The sequence below is a fragment of the Zonotrichia leucophrys genome, chromosome 2 (assembly GCF_028769735.1).
Source record: "Zonotrichia leucophrys gambelii isolate GWCS_2022_RI chromosome 2, RI_Zleu_2.0, whole genome shotgun sequence".
Classification (NCBI taxonomy): domain Eukaryota; kingdom Metazoa; phylum Chordata; class Aves; order Passeriformes; family Passerellidae; genus Zonotrichia; species Zonotrichia leucophrys.
The window spans coordinates 21,309,166-21,328,161 of record NC_088171.1 but is presented as its reverse complement, the minus strand read 5'-3'; the positions used below and the strand labels follow the sequence as shown (position 1 = coordinate 21,328,161).

General features: G+C 38.3%; 1 protein-coding gene across 3 annotated transcripts; it reads right to left on the bottom strand.

Annotated features, from left to right (window-relative positions):
- Nucleotides 1-453: 453 nt before the first annotated feature.
- HACD1 (3-hydroxyacyl-CoA dehydratase 1) lies at nucleotides 454-18,846 on the bottom strand. Of its 3 annotated transcripts, none has more exons than XM_064704191.1 (7): nucleotides 18,625-18,846; nucleotides 14,414-14,531; nucleotides 13,184-13,202; nucleotides 13,014-13,102; nucleotides 10,154-10,275; nucleotides 7,520-7,698; nucleotides 454-6,039 (listed from the first exon to the last, which is right to left on the bottom strand). In XM_064704191.1, exons 1-7 carry the CDS (start codon nucleotides 18,753-18,755, stop codon nucleotides 5,957-5,959), a joined length of 741 nt encoding a protein of 246 aa, XP_064560261.1. In that variant the 5' UTR covers nucleotides 18,756-18,846; the 3' UTR covers nucleotides 454-5,956. The 3 variants fall into 3 exon arrangements, with proteins under 3 accessions (XP_064560261.1, XP_064560262.1, XP_064560263.1); XM_064704192.1 differs by having other exon boundaries at nucleotides 13,014-13,096; XM_064704193.1 differs by lacking the exon at nucleotides 14,414-14,531 and having other exon boundaries at nucleotides 18,625-18,777.
- Nucleotides 18,847-18,996: the final 150 nt, after the last annotated feature.

The window sequence follows — 18,996 nt, the reverse complement described above, 5'->3', positions numbered from 1 at the left end:
AGTCACATGGCAAAGGACAGACAGAGGATGTTCTCTGCCTCCATCCCTCTCAAAGGTTAATACCACAAAAAAGTCCTGTTCCAAAACACTGAAACATCTACTACGGGAACATCTATTTCAGGATCACTGTAATGCATGTTTTTTCATACATATTGGTATTCTCTTGAATGCCCTGTGTTCTCTGCTCTTTGATAAACCAGTATTATTACTACTCAAACCTACCTGTTTTTTATGGAATATATTTTAAGAAATATGAAAAGACTGTCTGGGTAAGAGTAAATAGGGGATCTCAAGATTATTTTTGTTACACGGGACCTCACAATTAATTTGTGAAATAATTCTAAAAAAAAAAGTATAGTATTTGTAAACAGTACCAGTCTGCTGAAATATGCTGAATGCTTATAAGAACTGACTTCTACATGCTAAAAAAAAAATTAAAAAATCAACTAAAACAAAGTTTAAAATATGTCTTTTAATAGATTATTAATTTCTACAGTGCTACAGAATTAACAGTCACTAAAACAAATATCTGAATCTATAGATCAAAAAAAATTATATTTTTTGCAAATAAATAAGTTATTAGAAGTATCATATTGTGTTGCTTTCCTGTGTAAACTTCTAATGATAACCATTTTAGAAGAAATAACAATAATAAGCAGTTGCAGTGCATTTACATTATTAAGAAACTTGAAGTACAATTCTATACATATACATTCTATACACTTAGATAAATTTTTCTGCACTTACACTTTTACAAAGCCATAAACTGAAAGGGCATTCAAATACATTCAAGACCAAACAGAGAGGCAGGAGAATATGAATAAAAGGACAGCATGTTTCAGGTGGTACAACATGACACAGAAAGTATTGTACATCACCAGCCACTCCCAGCTGCAGGCACGAAACTGTCAGCAACTTCCTCGAGAGGGCTGGAGTCACCCAACACTCAGTTCTCTGCAGTTCTCTTGGGACAGCTCTCAGTTCACTTGTCAGATTTGCTTTTGTGACCTAACAGTTCTCTCCATCTGGGAAGTCTTGGGGATGAATCAGCTGGGGACATCTGCAGAGCTGGCACTCCTCGAGACCCCAGAACGGCACCGGTGGCACCGCGGTGCCCGACACCAACCAGAGAGTGCCACCCACTGTGGAGCTGTGCCCTCCTGGAGCTGCCCTTGGCACTCTGAAACCTGCGCTTCAGCAGCCCTGGAAAAGCATCCCAGGCAGTAACAATACTGAAACTCATTTGAGCAACAGAACACAGAGCTCTGCGGAAAAATGGGGAGTTTGTTCTTTAAACAGCCATTGTAACAAAGACAGAATGAAACATTTTAATGGGCTACAGGTAATCATCTATAAAAACTGCAGGTTCAGCATGAATTTAAATTGTAAACCGGTAATAAATAATACAGTAAGTCTCAGCACATTTTAAAATATACATTATGAAATAAACTTTGATTTTCAGAAAAGCTTTCACCTTTTTGTTAAAAAAACTCACTTAAAAAATCCTGTATGAAATGCAGCAAGTTTGCCTGCCTGAAAATTTTGATTTATGAGGCTCTACTACCTAGTGCAGAACATTTATTTGTATTAACTTTCCTTTCTTTTTTTTCTTTCTAAGGCAGATTAAGCAAGAGCTTGATTGAAAAACTGTTAATGTCATTTAAACTAATTTGAAATGATAAATTATTGTAACGATTGTGAATTGGTTTCATTCTGGTTTATTTAGTAACCATACACATATCCTAATATCCACTGAAGTAAGCTACTGTGAAGACCAAGAGTACAACAATCAGAGCAGTAGCTAGACCTAGATTTAAAATGTACCTAGATTTAAAATATTTCCATCTGGTCACAGAACAGGTCTCCATGCATCTCTCTGTTAACTAGACTTGCAATCTATCCAAGAACATGACCCTGCTTAAATGTTATGTTCAATGGGAATGGGAAACATCACCCGGCACCATTTCTCCAAGTCAGTTTATGTTGAACTGAGCTGTTGAGGTTGGTGGGCCATGCCCGTCCTGGCAGACCTGTCTATCTCAAGACATGTAGGCTAACAGATAGCAAACCAGAGCTGAGTGGAGTGGGAAAGCCTCTCTGTAACACACCCTCTGTGCACAGAGATCCTCCAGCTGATCCCCTGAGCTCCCTCAGCAGACAGTAATGACAGCACACTGAGCTTCCTCTCATCTCACATCCTGCAGGGTGGGAGAAATTACATCTATCAGCTACTGCTCACCACGGCCTCAGTGACCCCTTGCCAGGTTACACAGAAGATGCAATACCTCAGCACCATGTTCCTTGCTGCTGCCCATGCCCTGAAGCCGGAATCTGACCTCCAAACATTCTGAGCTGAGCTGTGAAACAACCCAGTCTGTCCCAAAACAGCTTTTCATAGTATGTGAGTGCTGGGAAGAACCTCAAGAAATACAGCTGTTTTCAGGTAGTTTATACAAAAGATGCTTTCTGTTTCTACAAATAGTAGGAAAAGTCACCTGATTAAAAGGAATCTCCCTATTTCTATATACTGCTATTCAAAAAGTTTCATAAAGCCATGCTCTATATAAATTCATTTCAGAAGGCCTATATAGAACAAGTAAGAGAATACCTTTATAAAGACAATTTGTTAAAAGACTACATGAAAACATTAGAGATGCTGATGTTTGAATACATTCCTAATCTTACCTAAGCAGGAGGATTTAAATGCTTTAGAAAACTAGGAATATTGCAGAGAAAAGACAAAAAGACAGATGTAAAAAAGAAGTTGGAAAGAGAGCACCATATGAAAATCATACTTAAGTTTTAATATCCATTTGACAGGTTAATTAAATTAATTAATTAAATTTCAAGATGGTATATTGAAATTTAAATATAACTACCTAGGATAAAATCCTAGCTGAAGTCAAGTGCAAGAAGATTTTACCTGCAATTCTCACTATGTTTCAGAAGATATGTTAACAGAACCAGCAACCAGACAAGAGGAAAAGGCCTCAGGCTGTGTCAGGGGAGGCTCAGGTTGGACATCAGGAAGAATTCCTCCATGGAAAGGCTGGTCAGGCATTGGAACTGGCTCCCCAGGGAGGTGGTGGAGTCACCACCCCTGGAAGCATTCAAGAAGCAGCTGGACATGGCACTTAGTGCTACAGTCTAGTTGATGTGATGGTGTTCAAAGGTTGGACTTGGTGACCTCGGAGGTCTTTTCCAACCTTACTGATTCTGTGAAAAAGAGGCTTCAGGGAAAGGTTTCAGTCAAAAAACAGAAGGAAGAAAAGAACATGTTGCTTACTTTTCTTAGGTAAATGTCATGTAAACTAATCTACAGGGCAATCTCTCTGGTCAATGAAACATTGAATGTGGTACTGTGAGTAAATTTTAGCTTGACTTTTGTTAATTCATTATTTAGCAAGACTCGTGGCTGTAAATCCAGTTTTAAATTGTATCATTACCTTGTAAATTGTTGTTTTATGGAAGTGCAACCCAAGATTGTAGCAAACAGTGTTTGGTTTTTTTTCATTTCATATGTACAAAAGGATATAAAAATAGGTCCTTGATTAACATATAATAATATTCTTAGGCCACAATGAAAACAAATATAATACACTTTTATAGTGCAAGTATTTCCTTTAGAAAGACTACTATCTACAGGATACACTCATCTGATCAAGGATTTCAAATCCAATGCATTTTCAATGAATTGATAGCTATGGTCTTCAGTGAGCTGCCCTGACAGTAAAAAGAGACACAGAACTTAATCGAATCTTAGTTTTTCATATTTCATCACACTCCTCTGTTTGCTAATGGAGATTTATTTCCCAAAACTGCCAATATGTTCCTCATAGTTTATAAAACAGTACTGAAAGAATGTTGGATACATACAACTGCTAGTCTGAACACATAGTAACACAACTATTTTGTGATTCAGTGTTGTAAATGTAATTTATATTAAAAACTTTTAATCATTTTAGCTGCATATAACACAGAAGTAGTAAGTTAAATTAGAGCACCTTGTGTGAAATTTAAGGAATATAAAGATTACACCTTTTAAAATTTAAAGAAATACAACTGTTCTGTCTCAAGTCCACTATGCACCTGTCACATAAAAGGAAACTCATTTATGTGTAATGAAGCCACACATAAATATCACAAATCCAAGGCACAACATGGATTTTAAAAGTCAGGGTTATAGCAAATTCTTACTTTTTTAATAAATTACTTAATACACCTTATTCTGGCATATCTACAAATTTCAAAAAGCTGTATTATCATAGTATCATTGAAGCTAAAAATGGAAACTGCCTGTTTAAATATGCAGTTCAATCTCTTGCCAACTTTAACTGAAACCCTTCCAAGACACCGCGTGCATTGATAAGCATTGCTGTGTCATTCCATAATTGAACTAATCAGTAGGACCTTTCTTCTGATATTCATTGGCTCTTTCCCTTGTTCCAAATTCATCATAGCTACACCTCCATACTTTTTAAAGTTCTTCCATATTTATCATAGAACAAAGAATTACACATATTAGCAACTCAATCTTTCCGACTTCCTTCTCACTTCCACTAGTTTTGTTATTGTTCTCTGAGCTTTCAGAAGATTATCCAATTCTTCATCCCTGAGGTAGCCAAAACATAAGACTCTACTCCAGAAATTACCTCAGCAACCACAAGTATTCTGATTTACAGCTGCCTGATGCAGCTCTTCCACATATGCATACACTTCTTTTGACATCAGTGAAGCCAGAAACAAGACAGGTTTGCTGCCTACATTTTCAAGGCTTCGTACCACATTACTATATTTCAATCTTCTCTCTCTCACTCAGTATCCAATTTTCCTCAAATGCATCACCTTTTCTCTGAATCTGCTAGGCTGTTAGATCAAAATCTTCCAATTTGTTGGACCTCTCCCACTCAAGTACCATATAGTATAAAACCACCTCTAACTTCTATCAATATACTGTAGATCCTTCCTGCAGATTATTGAAGACATGAAATAGAATTAGGTCAACACAGTATAAACAATTATTGGGGAGGGAGCAATTAAAATTTCCCAAAGGTATGAATCAAAGCACAATTTATATTTTAGGATGATATTTTTAAATATATTTTATCCCACCAAGGTATTGAGAAGAAGTCAAATATCTCACCATAGCTACAGATTTTCAATGCAATACTGATTTTTCTGCATACATACTTCAAATGCAGAATAGGAAACATGCTGACAATCAGCTTTGCTCTGCAAAGGAGTCCCATTCCAGCCACTGATTAGAGAAAGGAAGGCACAACCTGTCTTCTACTCAGCACAAACTTTTAACCAGTTAATATTATATCTATTACCCTAAGTATCTTTAAAATTACATATGAAAATACAGAGAGGTCTAAATTTGCACTGACAATCAAGAATTCAACTCTTTTCAAAAGTCCTTTTGGAATTCTGCATGTGATACTGTAATTAAAAAAATGTTAAACAATGCGCTACAGTACTTATAATTGGAAAGGTATTACTTAATATAAAGCTTAAATACCATTCAATTCACCTAGACTATGAAAAACATCATTACCTAATTTACACTCTGATTTCCAGAAGACTCACTTTCAGTACAACTTATCAACTCTTCTTCTGTTCTTGATAATGGCTACAGGTCATAACAGAACTTTCAGAACAGAAGGCACAGTAGCCAACTATTCTAATTCTTAAAGCTACTCATCAACCTATTGAAAATAAGAAAATATTTCTTTGAAGAAATGAACAATTAAAAACCAAAGTGAATCTGAGGATGAAAAGGTAGGTCTCAAAATATATTAATTGCAAAAATAATACAGTCCACAGGCAAGGGCACAGTTGTTTATTCTTGTTCCATGTTTTAAAACTTGGACTCAGAAAAATCAGAGGAAGTTTTGGGTCTTTACCCTCTCTTCTTTTCCTTTCCACTGAAAGCACCATGGTTACACAGCTTGATTCAATCGTCCTTTTCCACAATCACTTCTCCATGAAGCACCCTTCTTCTCTGCCGCAGCATGTGGAAGTACAGTTGTGGAAATACTTGATCAAAGCATAAAAGAAAGCAAATTAGATGGAAAAATTCAACAGATCACATAATGGAAAACCTCTATTTTACAGAATGATGAACTGAGTAAAAATTATAGCACACAGTGGTTGAGTTGATTAAGGTGAATAATAACAAGTCATGAATATTGCAGTGATTTAAAAAACAATAATTACTCAAAGCTCATTTATCTCTGAATAAATACCCTGTGTTCAAGGAACTTCACTCCAACAGTTTCCTTGTAGAAACAGGATTTCACCACATTCTGGTAGTGCTTGAAGATTTCAAATCTGTCCTAAGCATTTTTGAAGACTTGGAGAAGGATACAAATTTACCCTATTTGTTCAAGTCTGAAGTAGGGAGGTCCCTCTTTGCTGTCCCTCTGCCATCTATTATATTACTGTCCTACTGACAGAGCTGATCCTTATATTTAATGGCTAGAAAACTAGGTTTATTCCTGAAGAGTTGTTACATAAAAAGATGCAAAACTGTTAGTAAGTTACCACACCTTAGAATATTTTTTGTTGATATAAATCTCTCTAGTTGTCCTTCATGACTTCTTGGAACCAAAAATTTAGGTGTGTGTTCGTATTGCAAAACTCCATATTGAACGTTGCCTTCTCAAATGAATACCTTTCATGAATGCAGATCACAGACTCTTTAACTTCAGTTTTCCTGCTTTTCAATTTCTCTCTCTAATCTGCTGCCTCAATGTAGTTAAATGTATTTTAAAATATTATATATTCAATTATTAATATTATCTAAAATATTACATTTGCCTAGTTTGGTCTAGCCCTATTCATGGTGGAATATCTGGTATATCAGGGTGCTTTCTCCTTGTCTTCACTGCTTAGGTAGCAGTGGAGATAACACTGGAAGTGAAAGACAGATAAGATACTCTCTCTACTGTTGCCTCCATGGTTTCTGGCATGCATAAGTACAAAGGTAAACTGATTAAACCAGGGACTGGCAGATGTTCAGAGAGGTTTGGGGGGATGACTTCTGTGAAAATGAAATCTTAGAGAATACTGCTTCAAGTTTTTCCTGAGTGTGCTTGAATGATGGTTTTTCCAAGGTAAATGGTTATTAGTAGTAAAAAGCCACAGCAAATCTCTGGCACAACTTGCAGAACCATTTTAAAGTCATTATTTCCAAGTGGGAGAGGCACTAAAAAGTCCCAATGACAGAGTTACAGACATATCTGTGTGTAAGCAGAAACTTTTCTTACTTCATCCAAGTCTGAGAAGTAATTTTAGCACGTTCATTAAAATTTTTAAGACAGATTATGTTCTTAAGCAGATAACAGGACAGTAAATTTCAGCCTAACCAATTAAAGCACATAAAGCTTGGCACAACAGAAAGCAGGCTCTTACAGTAGAAAGTGTTCAGCAAATTTTAATACAGGCAGTGTTTATAGCATTGCTGAAGATTTATTTTTATGATGTTAAAATGTTTCTACAGTTAAACAGTACTTACATGGCACATAGGAGAACATGACAATAATAAGGAAGTAATAGTAGTCAAAGGAGACGTTGTATTTGTTGGGAAGTCTCAGTGAAAACATTCCTGTTTTCTTCACATAGGGTAAAGCAGCATATATGGTTAGCAGTTCACCTGCAACTCCAGCAGGATACAAAACGATAAAAAAGTTGTATCTGCATTGAAAAATAATAAGAATAATAAAAAAAAAACTTGTGAGAAACACTCTGTAAACTTAAAAATTTCACTTGTTATTATTAGTGGCACAGAAATGTACTAAAGTGGTTCCTGCACCAGAATCAGGGATCACATCCTGACTTGACACAAAATATCAGTTTCAGTTACTTTCAGTAGAGTTGCTTTGGTTGACAAGAGAATTCCTCGGTGCTTTGTTTAAAAACAGAGAAGTGTCAGAACATTTTTATCTCTTTCTAATAGAAGCACCCTCAAATTTTTAGTCTCCAGTAACGAATTTTTTTAAATGTACTATTCTTACTCCTATTGTCACCAACAGGATTCAGAACAGGACTGAATCTCAGATGATCCTACATATTTTCATCACAGTGCACACACACTGGGTCAGTTGTATGTACTACAAATTGTTTGAAGATAATGACAATGTTGAATAGCATCAAGAGCTTGTTTTACTCACTACAACATGGGAATACTACATTTACCACTAATGGAAATTGGAATAAAAAGAGAAAAGAAAATGACTGTGCCAGAAACTTATCAGATCCATTTTAAAGTGAGATGATGTTCAAATAAAAGGCAAAACATCCAGCTGAAAGAAAATGTGGTTTGAATGCCAAAGGCCACAGAGGCAGTGACAAAATGAAAATTGTAATCAATAGGTTATGTGCTGTTCTTTCACACAGTGCACCAGGGATATGCAGGTTCTCCTATGGAACAATTCTCCAGTTCATATAGGAACAGCAATGAGAGCTGTCACACAGAAAGGTATAATGTGCACTCCCTGACCAAAAGAAATGAGATCCAAAACAGCAGCAACTAAGCATGAAATCCTCCTAGAAGCAGAAGGGCTTAGAAGACTCCCAGATGAGGGGAATCACAGAATAGTTCAGGTTGGAAGGGACCACAATGAGTCACCTGGTTCAATCTCCCCACTCAAGCAGGGTTTTCCTAAGGCACATGGAACAGGATTGTGTCCAGCTGGGTTTTGAATATCTCCAGTGAGGGAGACACTGGATTTTCTCTCTGGACAATCTGTTCCAGTGCTTGGGCACCTGCACAGTAAAGAAGTTCTTCCTCATGTTTAGGTGGCACTTCCTGTGCATCAATTTCTGCCCTTTGCCTCCTGTCCTATTGCTTGGCAGCACCAAGAAGAATGCAGATTAGATAAGAAGGAACGAATACCTTACATATTGTTTGTCTCTATGCAGTTATATGCTAAAGATCAGAAATTCCATCTCTCTTGGTACTGAATACATGCCCAGTTGTGCTGTTTGTTTATCCATAAATCTTGAAGGGATACTTTAGACTTTATGAAAAAATAATATATTTTCAAATGTTTTATTTATATTAATATTTCACCATATGTCTTTTCATGAGAATGTTGGTTTTCCCTACTGTCTATATTATGGAAACAAAATTCTGTTATGCAAGGCACGCTGACCTGATGGTAAAAATTATTATCTGTCAATGTAATTTGTTCTGAGTGCATTTCTCTTTCTGAAGTCTGTATTAAAAAAAACTACTGATGATAGCCAATCTGAATATCTTTAAGTTTGTCATTTAGTGCTTAAACAAGTCTCTCACTTAGGCACTAGCAAAAAAGAAATGTTTTATAAGAATAGACATAAATATCAGACATATCAAAGAAGCACACTAGAAGCATCAAACCTGGATTATCTATAAAACAAAAATAAAGGAAAATAACAAACAAACTCTTTTAAATAGGAGGCATCTGTGCTGAATGTAGCTTAGATATTCTTCTTCTAACATAACAAGTCTGCCTTACATGTATTTTTCAAATAATTACTACATGGAATACTATTCCAGTCAAGTCTCCTGATAAACACACACAGTCTGTGTAGTGTATGTGATCCAGTGGCCAACCTTAAGAATGCTTCAAAATCAAGACAGTTTTGATTTGGAACTCAATTTTTGTGGCCTAAACTAAGTCAGTATTTAACTTTACTACATGGATATAATCTTACAAAAGCTCTGATAAAGCAGAACTTCTTATAAAGTAATAATACAGACTGAGTGACAACAACTCCCACATTTTCAAAAAACTAACATCCACAAAGACTAGCACAGGTGCCTAATTTTGGTCACTGTATTCAGAGCATCATATAGAGTCATACTGCAAATTAAAATATGAGATAAAATTAAAAGGATAGAGAAATAAAATTAGAGTAAGTGAAAGCAGAGTTCAAACTGTGAGACATAGAAAGCAAAGAAAAAGCCATACTCCAAAAACCTCAGCTAAAATGTTTTTAACATATTAAACCAAGCAGCAATGATCCCAAGTACAGAAAGCAACTGACTTGCACTTTGCTGACACATAACCAAAGCTCAAACATCTGCTCTCCTGTGTGTTAGTTCAGCATGCGTGAAACCAACATGCACAGAACCATGAGAAACTCGAGTGCAAGACATCTCCACCTGGCCCATTTAATGAAGTATGGCAAATGGTTGAGCAGGTTGAATGTGTAGAAGGAATATCGAGTAATCTCTGTCACAGTCCATACGACCAGAAAAAGAATAACGCTCTCCTCATTCTGGATCTGCAGAAGTATAAAGAACCAACATTTTCTTCATCCTTAGGCTTCTTTTCTGTGCAAACTGCAACAGACTTCTCTTTAAGATATATAGAACAGAACTAGTACCTTGTAAAGAAAGACAATTTTGGCACAAAAGTGATATGCTGAAACCATGACCATGTACAGTTCATTATCATATGTGATTACTAACAAACAGACATTTGTCAAATTGAGCAATCTTCCTCCATTATGCAAATATCAAAATATAAAACCCTATAATTATGCTTATTCTTCCTCTGTGTTTTCTACCTACATTCCACTAGACTACCTAACTATCCCTGTTCTATTTGTGGTTTATCTACTTGTTTATGTTTTTCCTCCTCAAAACGGCAAGAACAACAAAATGCTACAGAGGGTATGTTCTCCTCATAATCACTTTTTAATAATTCTGGATTTCACTACTCCATTTCCTAGATTTTCTCTTACTTTTAATCTTGCTTCTTCTTCGATATATAATGCACATCTCCATGAAACTTTAGGCAAAAGGAATTGCTTTATATAACCTACTAACTGGAACTTGGTCACAGAAGATCAAGCTTGGCAGACTTCAGGGAGCTCTAAGATAGTTGAGGAGCTGGAGCACAGATGGCTCACTAAATGAAGTGTAGTTGGTAGATCAGGAGCTTTGGGTAAACTCACTCAACTATCCCATGTAAGATTTAAGTTCTGAGTCATTAAACTGCCTCATCAGTAAGTAGCACATTTCTGCTGTTTCAAAACACCAGTTCTTTTTCACTCTGAGTGAACAAATAAACAAAAGTCCCCAAATACAAAGAAGGCACCTGGGGATCTATTACAAACACTACCTTCTGTGAGGAAAAATTACACACAAGTAATTTTCTTTCCTTTAAGAGGGGAGGAATTTTGTAATACACTTCTATGCCTGAAGGATGAAAAGCTCCAGGGATGTCTGTGAAATAGAATACAGCAACACAAGTTTTGTTAAAAAAATTAAAAAGGGAAATTATTTTTCAAAATAAAATGCAACTTGGTGACAAAGCTGAATATATCTCCAAGATGCTGAAAATCCACAACTCTGACAAAAGTCAAAAAGAATTATAAGTGCTCATAAAATCGCACCCTCAATGTGTCAGTCACAGAAGGTGCAATTTTAGCAGAAGGATCTCACCAACATCATAAAGAAAATGGTGACATAAAAATAGCACCAAAATCACAAACAAATAGCAGCAACTGAAGTGCAAAGACACCCAAACAAATATGCAAAGGTAAAGACAGAATTAGGCTGTTCTTTGCCTCATGCAATTAGAGACAAACATTGATAACTCAAACTTGGATTCATGTCACAGGGCTAAATCCAAGCAGAAGAGCTTTAAATAAGTATGCAGAGAATTCCTATCTGCTGCCTTGCAAATCTGCAGTCAAGTGGGGAGGCCTGGCTCTGGCTATTATCACTGATGTGCCTCTCACCACCTAGAGTGACCCTGAACATTCATGCCTGCTAAGCAATAACAGCATGAAATACAATCAGACATACATTCAAATGTATTTCTTCTTGGACACAGCTTGGCCTACAGTAGTGTAGATAGAGGAAATAAAAGAAATTGCTGGATATGCTTAAGATTTAGTCCACTGCAGATAGTAAAAAAGGCAAAATGCAGTGCTATAGTCCAGCTCATGTGTAGATATTTAATATAAGAATCTTTTTAATCTTTGAGACATTTTGCCTTACAGAAAAATATAAAAAGTTAGCTTACAAAAAAAAACCTAAACCAAACTAAAACAAAACCAAAAAAACCCAAATCAAACCTAAAAAACAAACAACAACAAGAAAAAGAAGAACAAAAAAAGTTAACCCTATGAAAACCCTATTTACTTTATTCCATGTCAAAGGAAAAGATGCAGTGTAGAAAACAAGTCCTCTTGTGAAATGAAATGAAGATTTGATAACTGAGGCAGGTGCTAGGATAATTCATCTGCAGAAAGGCCTATGCCATCTGCTGGTGAGACAGTTTAATGGCTCAGCTTTTCAAGTCCTGAAGAAATTCAGGAGCTCAAAACCTATCACTTAATTTTTTATACGCCTTTCATAGAAAGCACATCTCACAAATTGAACCTGATGTCCTTACCTACTAGTTGTGAACTGCTTGCTTCATTCTACTAATGGATCACTAACCTTACAACAGCCACCCAAAGCCAGGCAAATAAGCATTGTCATTTACACAGGTCCTTAAGTGCCATTGTGACACACTAGATGCCATCAAATTAACAATCTTAACAGACTACCGTAACATTAAAATTTTGAGAAGGCTTCTAAAAATAATAGCAAAATCGCTACCATGTTTATCCATGTGAATTCAAGACATAGATTTAAAAACATGAATTTACCTTTTATTTAGATTAATTCAGCAAGTGCTAATTAAAATTTTTGAAAGGGAACTGTTAACACTAAGGTAGTTTTGCTTGTAAATAACAGGAGTAGTCATTGATTTCATTTAGGCAGACCACAGAGGGCACAATGTTGAAAACACTGCTGATTCACAGCTACGACCCAGACTCCGTCTCCTGGCAAGAATCACACAAATTCTATTTTGCAATCCTAACTTCCAAAATTGCACTCAAATATGTAAGCATTCTCTACAGGAATAGAATTAATTTTTAGCTTGGTCTTCCTTATGAAATGAGAACTGCAGTAATAGCTTCTCCTTAAAAGCAATCAAAACACAATTTGCTGAGACACATACCTGTTTGATACTGTGTGCAATGAACCACACCATGAAGATTCTGGAACTCACTTGGACCCCAGTCACAAGCACAGATGTGCGAACTATTCCTTAAAAAGAGAAACATGTTATCTCTGCTCCACAGTTCATGTTTTAACTAGCTACAGGAGAAACTAAAACAAAGAACTCACCAACTGCACAGTGGATTACCTGTAAATAAAAATGTCAGAGGTTACTGATGTGTGGCATGTTACTAGCTACCCTATAAACATGGCCTTTTGACATTAATATAAACATAGGCTCAATTCTGGATTTTGTCTCCCACTAACAGTCTTAAAAAGAAATACATGGCAGAGCCCTGGCAATCAGTGTTGGGATGGTCCCATTTGAGCTGTGCAAATACATGAACGACATTTGTTTTTCAATTTAATTGTAAATATTAGACATTTATGTACTTACAAAGCATTTTTTTCAACTAGTAAGCTTCTCTTCCTTTACCTTACTCAAAGAACAATTTTACAGGACAGTGTAGAGGAAGTCACATAAGGAATGCTAACCACACAGCAATTTTAAAATGTTCTACATTTATTACAGATTATTAACATTAATATACTTTTGTCAATGACAGCTATGAAGCTTGAGATACAATGTATTTTCTGGTCAGTAATGTTTAGCAAATGAAGAGCTTTTCATAATTTTGGCAGGTTTGAATAGAATTACAGTGAAAGTTTAACAGCACAAAAGCTTATATGCAGCTGATGACATGATTTTAACAGTTGTTTGAACTAGAATGTTGTAGGCAGATTGAGAAAAAAAATTAAAATGTAGATAGATATTCTTTGCTGTGCCTGGGAAAGAACTGCAAGTGCTCCATAAACCCAGCAATAAAGCTTCATTCCACAGATGTTCCAGAACTGAGACCAGTAGTGTACAGTTTGCACAAGTATTACTTAAAGAATACTTTGCAAATCTTGCACAGACCCTGTAGCAATGGGTTATATGGGGTGTGTGAATCCCGTCTTTAAATAAGTAGAAGCAGGAAAGGCACAGAAGGAGAGTAAGTCCAGTATAAAGAGTATATTCTTTATATATACTCAATCTCTGAGATGGTGATATCTACTACACTAGAGGGCTGATCTGCTGGCTGTAATGCCTTCAAGATTTTGCCTTTTGCATTAAAGACTCTCAAATCAAAGCAGTTCCCAGGCACTGACTTAAAGAAATATTAGAATTAAGTCTGAAAAACACATGCTGATTTGTTTCAAGTAATCACCTTGTCCCGCCCCCCAAACTTCATTAAATAATAAAGTAAAAAGGACTTTTAGAACTAAGATAATATTCTTATTTTAAATTCAGGAAAATGATGTGTTTTGCCTATGATATGCAGCATCCAGTAAAGCAAACTAATGTTTAAAATTTACCTCAAGCAAAGCAAATGTCTGGAAAAATTTAAGCGTCTTTTGAACGCTTCTGAATAAGCCTCTATGTGTTCCTTTCTGTATATAAAACCGCACCATGGCAATACCTAATACCAGCCACCTATAAAAGAAAGAGAATGGATACATTTCAAATTAGAATTCTAAAAATATCCATCCATCGTAAATAATTTACTAGAGTATTTTTCTTCCCAGGTTAACTTTGATTCTTCACTTGTCGGTGTTCTTAGATAACGAAAAAATATCTTTAGACATAAATAGTATATAATATTATGTAAACATTACACTCATCTCTTTACTTCAAAAATAATGGAGAATAACTTGCTGCCTTCCAAGGATTGACTAAATTGAGGGAACCCCCCAAAACCACCCATCCATCAGACTTTTCTCCAGCAGTGACTACATATTTTTATGTAAATGTTTATGTATCTATTAAATCCTCATGCATCTTGACTATTAAATACTGTTACTTGAAACCACATGGTGAGCTTGGCGCTGAAGTCACTGTTTGAGTTTCAAGTTTGTCAAAGTAAAGGACAGGAATTTGTGCACGTCAGTTTTACATTTTTCATGTCCTCTCAACTCCCTGATTTCAGGACTGGCTAGTGATTTTAATGCTCCTGTTTGTGATTGTCCAAACAAAGGTACCACCATAATTATGTTCTCCAAAGTGTTGAGAAGTGTTTTAAAAGTTGACTTAAAAATCAGACTCCAAAGTGCTGAGAGATGGATGTTATGTGCTCCTGACCTCAAGAAACATATTTAACAAGCACATTTGAGGGTGTTGGATAAATGTATTTTGTTTTTTTTTAGGAAACTGAACAATGATGCCAACTAATAACCCTTCCAATGTAAAGAAAGAAAAAGTAACAGTATCTTTTAATCATAGTAGAATTTGACATAAAATTTAAATTGAGATTTAGAATGGAAATTGAGATAAAAAAATAAACATCTAAATTGTGGGTTGATCCCACCACATGCCCAGACACTGTAAAATAATCCAAGGCATGGGGAATTCCTTCCATGTAATAAACCCATTTTTATATAATAAGGATTTTCAAAACAGCGTACTATATTTTCCTTGATCATGGGATTGATTGGGTAGGAATGGACCTTGGAGATCATCTTGTTCCAACCCCCTCTGCCATAAGCAGGAACACCTTCCACTAGACAAGGTCACTCAGGGCCCCGTCCAACCTGGCTTTGAACACTTCCAGGAATGGGGCATCCAGGAGTTCTTTGGGAAACCTCTGCAAGTGCCTCACTACCCTCTGAGTAAAGAATTTCTTCCCAATATCTAATCTAAACCTGCCTTCTTTCAGTTCAAACCCATTATACCTTATTCTAGTGATAGTCTCTATCACTACAGGCGCTTGTGACAAGTCCCTCTCCAGCTCTCTTGTGGGCTCCCTTCAGGAACTGAAATTATGTCACCCTGGAGCCTTCCATTCTCCAGACTGAAAAACCAAACTCTCTCAGCCTTTCAGACCTACACTTCGTTCTTAAAACATCACATTAGCAAGAAGACTGAAAACTTCAGGTTTCAATCCAAAAAAACCAAGAAAGTACAAAAATTCTTTAACATAGGCATAGCAAGAGCTATGGATGGCTATTCGGAGAGGTAAAAATAAAAATCAAAAATGACAAAAATTTTAGTTTAATGTCTCTGAAATTGCTGGGAACAATTACTCAGTCCTTTCATTCTCCACAAAGCCATGGCAAGTATATTCTGCAGCAACAAGAGCTCTGGCTCAGGAAGGGCCCAAGTGACAAAGCAGAAGGGCTTCAGAAATACTCAGAGACAGGTTCAGAGAGAGTACAAACATCAGAGAAATATTTACATAAACATTAGGACAAATATTTAACTCATCCTCCTGCAGTCCTCCCTGAGCATAAGGTATAGGCTAGCACTGGAAACAGGGTACCTGGACGCAGCAATGTTTGGTCAGACCCCCTGTGCCTGGATCCTGACAGCTCCTGGCTCACCTCGCATGGCACGGACGTCAGTGCCAGCCCCTCTGCAGCTCCCTAGCACGGCGGCCTCTGCTATGCAGCCACTTGGTGTGCCCCATTCCAGCACTTCATGACAGCATTTCAAACTCACATAGGCTTCCCCACACAGCAGGAATCATTCCCCTCTTTGATCCCTTCTACTTTAAGCCCGTGAATCTGATCTGTCAGCGCTCCAAAATTTTCCCCTGCAAGTGTTACTTAGATTTTATAACGGATTTTAAATATGAGTGCATTTATTTCAGGTTGTCTCCAACCACTGTGGAAACAAAGAATTACTGGAATATCACTGGAAGTCTTTCACAGTGGAGCTGCTCCATTTTACAGTGAGATGTTTGACAAGAGGAAGGTGATGGTGAGTTTCCATCCAGCTGGCAGCACAAATGTGGCAGCAACAGATCTATATGTGACTTAGATGGAGAAGTCATAATATATTTAACCTAACAAGGCATTTTCTGCATCTCATTCCACAACCAAAGCATAAGCATTGCAGAGAGAAGTAATCTTGGACTACACTCAGAATCAAAGATGGCAAGTGTATTTTTCTTAAAGGATTTTTTTATGTGGACATAAATTTCTGTAGATAGATTTATTCAGCTGTCGATGGCTTTGACTTTGGATCTCAGGAAAGTCCTCATACTGATTATTACAAATCACCAGGAAATGGAAAACACCTTCTGTAATAAAGGCAGCATCTCTAGTTGGGACTTTCAGCAAAACTGAGTATTGATCTGTCATTTTAGTCCCTTAAATCTGTTTAGAAACAAAGATAAGCTGCAGGTTTTTTTTATCAGAATGGTTGTTAACATGTAGTTATGCATTAGTTTGTTAAAACTCCAGAAACATTTTGATATATTGCACTACCACCTGGACAACTGGATAAATATACTGTTCTAGTTAAATATTTATCCTGTGTAGTGTCTCTGTTAAGTATACCTGTATTTCAAATATCTATTTTTCTCTTAAATTGTGCCCATAAATGATTATAAGAATTTATTCCAACCTCTTTTATTTCTGTTTCCACATAAAAAAATCCAATTTTGTGTGTCCTAATTTCTTTTGATATTAATGGAAAATGAGAGAGAAGGAAGTGGGAGATACTGCTGCAGCACCTAAGGTCAAAACTAATATGGTTCGATAATCTTTTAGAGACATATAAAAGTCAGTGGCAAGAGTCAGTGTTCATTAGCAAATTCACACATGGAGCACAAGACTGGTAATTCAATGAGGTAACATTAACCTCACGTAAAAGCACTTTTCAAAAAGTGCTGCAATAATATATGAACAGACTTTAATAAATAATCAAGATTCACAGTTGCCAGTGAGAAGAAAGCCATTACGATCACATTCCTGGCTTTCTCCAGCAGTGCTTGAGCTCCTGCCTCAACTGTGGCGTGTTAGTTTTACTCTACGGGATTCAAAGGGCAGTGAGACCACCCATTAGTAACCAAAGTAAAACTGTTCTCATGATGAATATCACACTAGAAGTTGTATTTTTTTTCATTCTTAGCTTTCTTTTAAACACGTGGAAATGGATAGGTTGAAGATTTTCCCCCCAGGAGTTAGTGAACAGTGAAAATCTTCAAGAAGTGAGAATATGTGCTTCGAGAATTAACAACATAAACTTGACTGCCCTTATGATCTGTTATTCAAGATAATTACCCTCTTTCCTCACAGCAACGCCTCGCAGCACGGAGCACAAGCTCAAAGGAACCTCCTGGGCTACTGTTCTGCGTGCCCCGGTCCCCGCTCATCGCTCCTGCCCGCGGGCCGGGCCGGCTTTGGACAGCTCTGCCCGCCGGCAGCCGGGGCGGGCTCTGCTCGCTCACAGCCCGGGCGCACCGACCGCCCCTCACGGGACCCCGGCCCCGGAGCCCCCGGGCACGGCGGAGCGCTGCCGGCTCCCCGCGGGCGCCCAGCAGCCCCGTCCGCATCCGGGAGGCCGCGCCGCGGGACGCGGCTCCCCCGCCCGGCATGCCGGTCCCGGCTATACTTAACCTCCGCGGCGGGCGCGGGGTGACGCGCCGGCGGCCGGCAGCGCTGCACCGTATTAGGCAATGCTCGGCAGGCGAGGGGAGCCCCGCTGCCGGCGGCTCCCCCGCGTCCCGGCTCTCCCGCCCGGCCCCGCCGGGCCCGCGCCTCGCCCCGGCCGCGCCGCCCCCGCTCCGCCGCCCGCGCCCGCTCACCCCGCGGTCATGGCGACGTTGTAGAAGATGAGCCATGTCGTGGCCAGGACACCCAGTTTCTTCTTCTTCTTGCCGTTCTCCTTCTCCTCCACGGCGCCGTTGCCGCCTCCGTCCTCCTCGCTGGACGCCATGGTTCCCGGCCGGGAGCGTGGGGAGGAGGGGCTGCCTCCGCGGCGGGGCTGGGGCCGCGCTGACAGCCGGACCGGGCGCTGTCTCTCACCCCATCTGTCTTCCCCGAGGGCCGCTGCCGCCGCCAGCGGCTCACATGGCCCTGCTGCTCCTCCCTCCGCGCCGCGGGTCTCCCCGGGTCAGCCGGAGCCTGCGGGGGCGGGTGAGCCCCATCGCGGGGAGATCCTGGTGGGGTGGTACCTG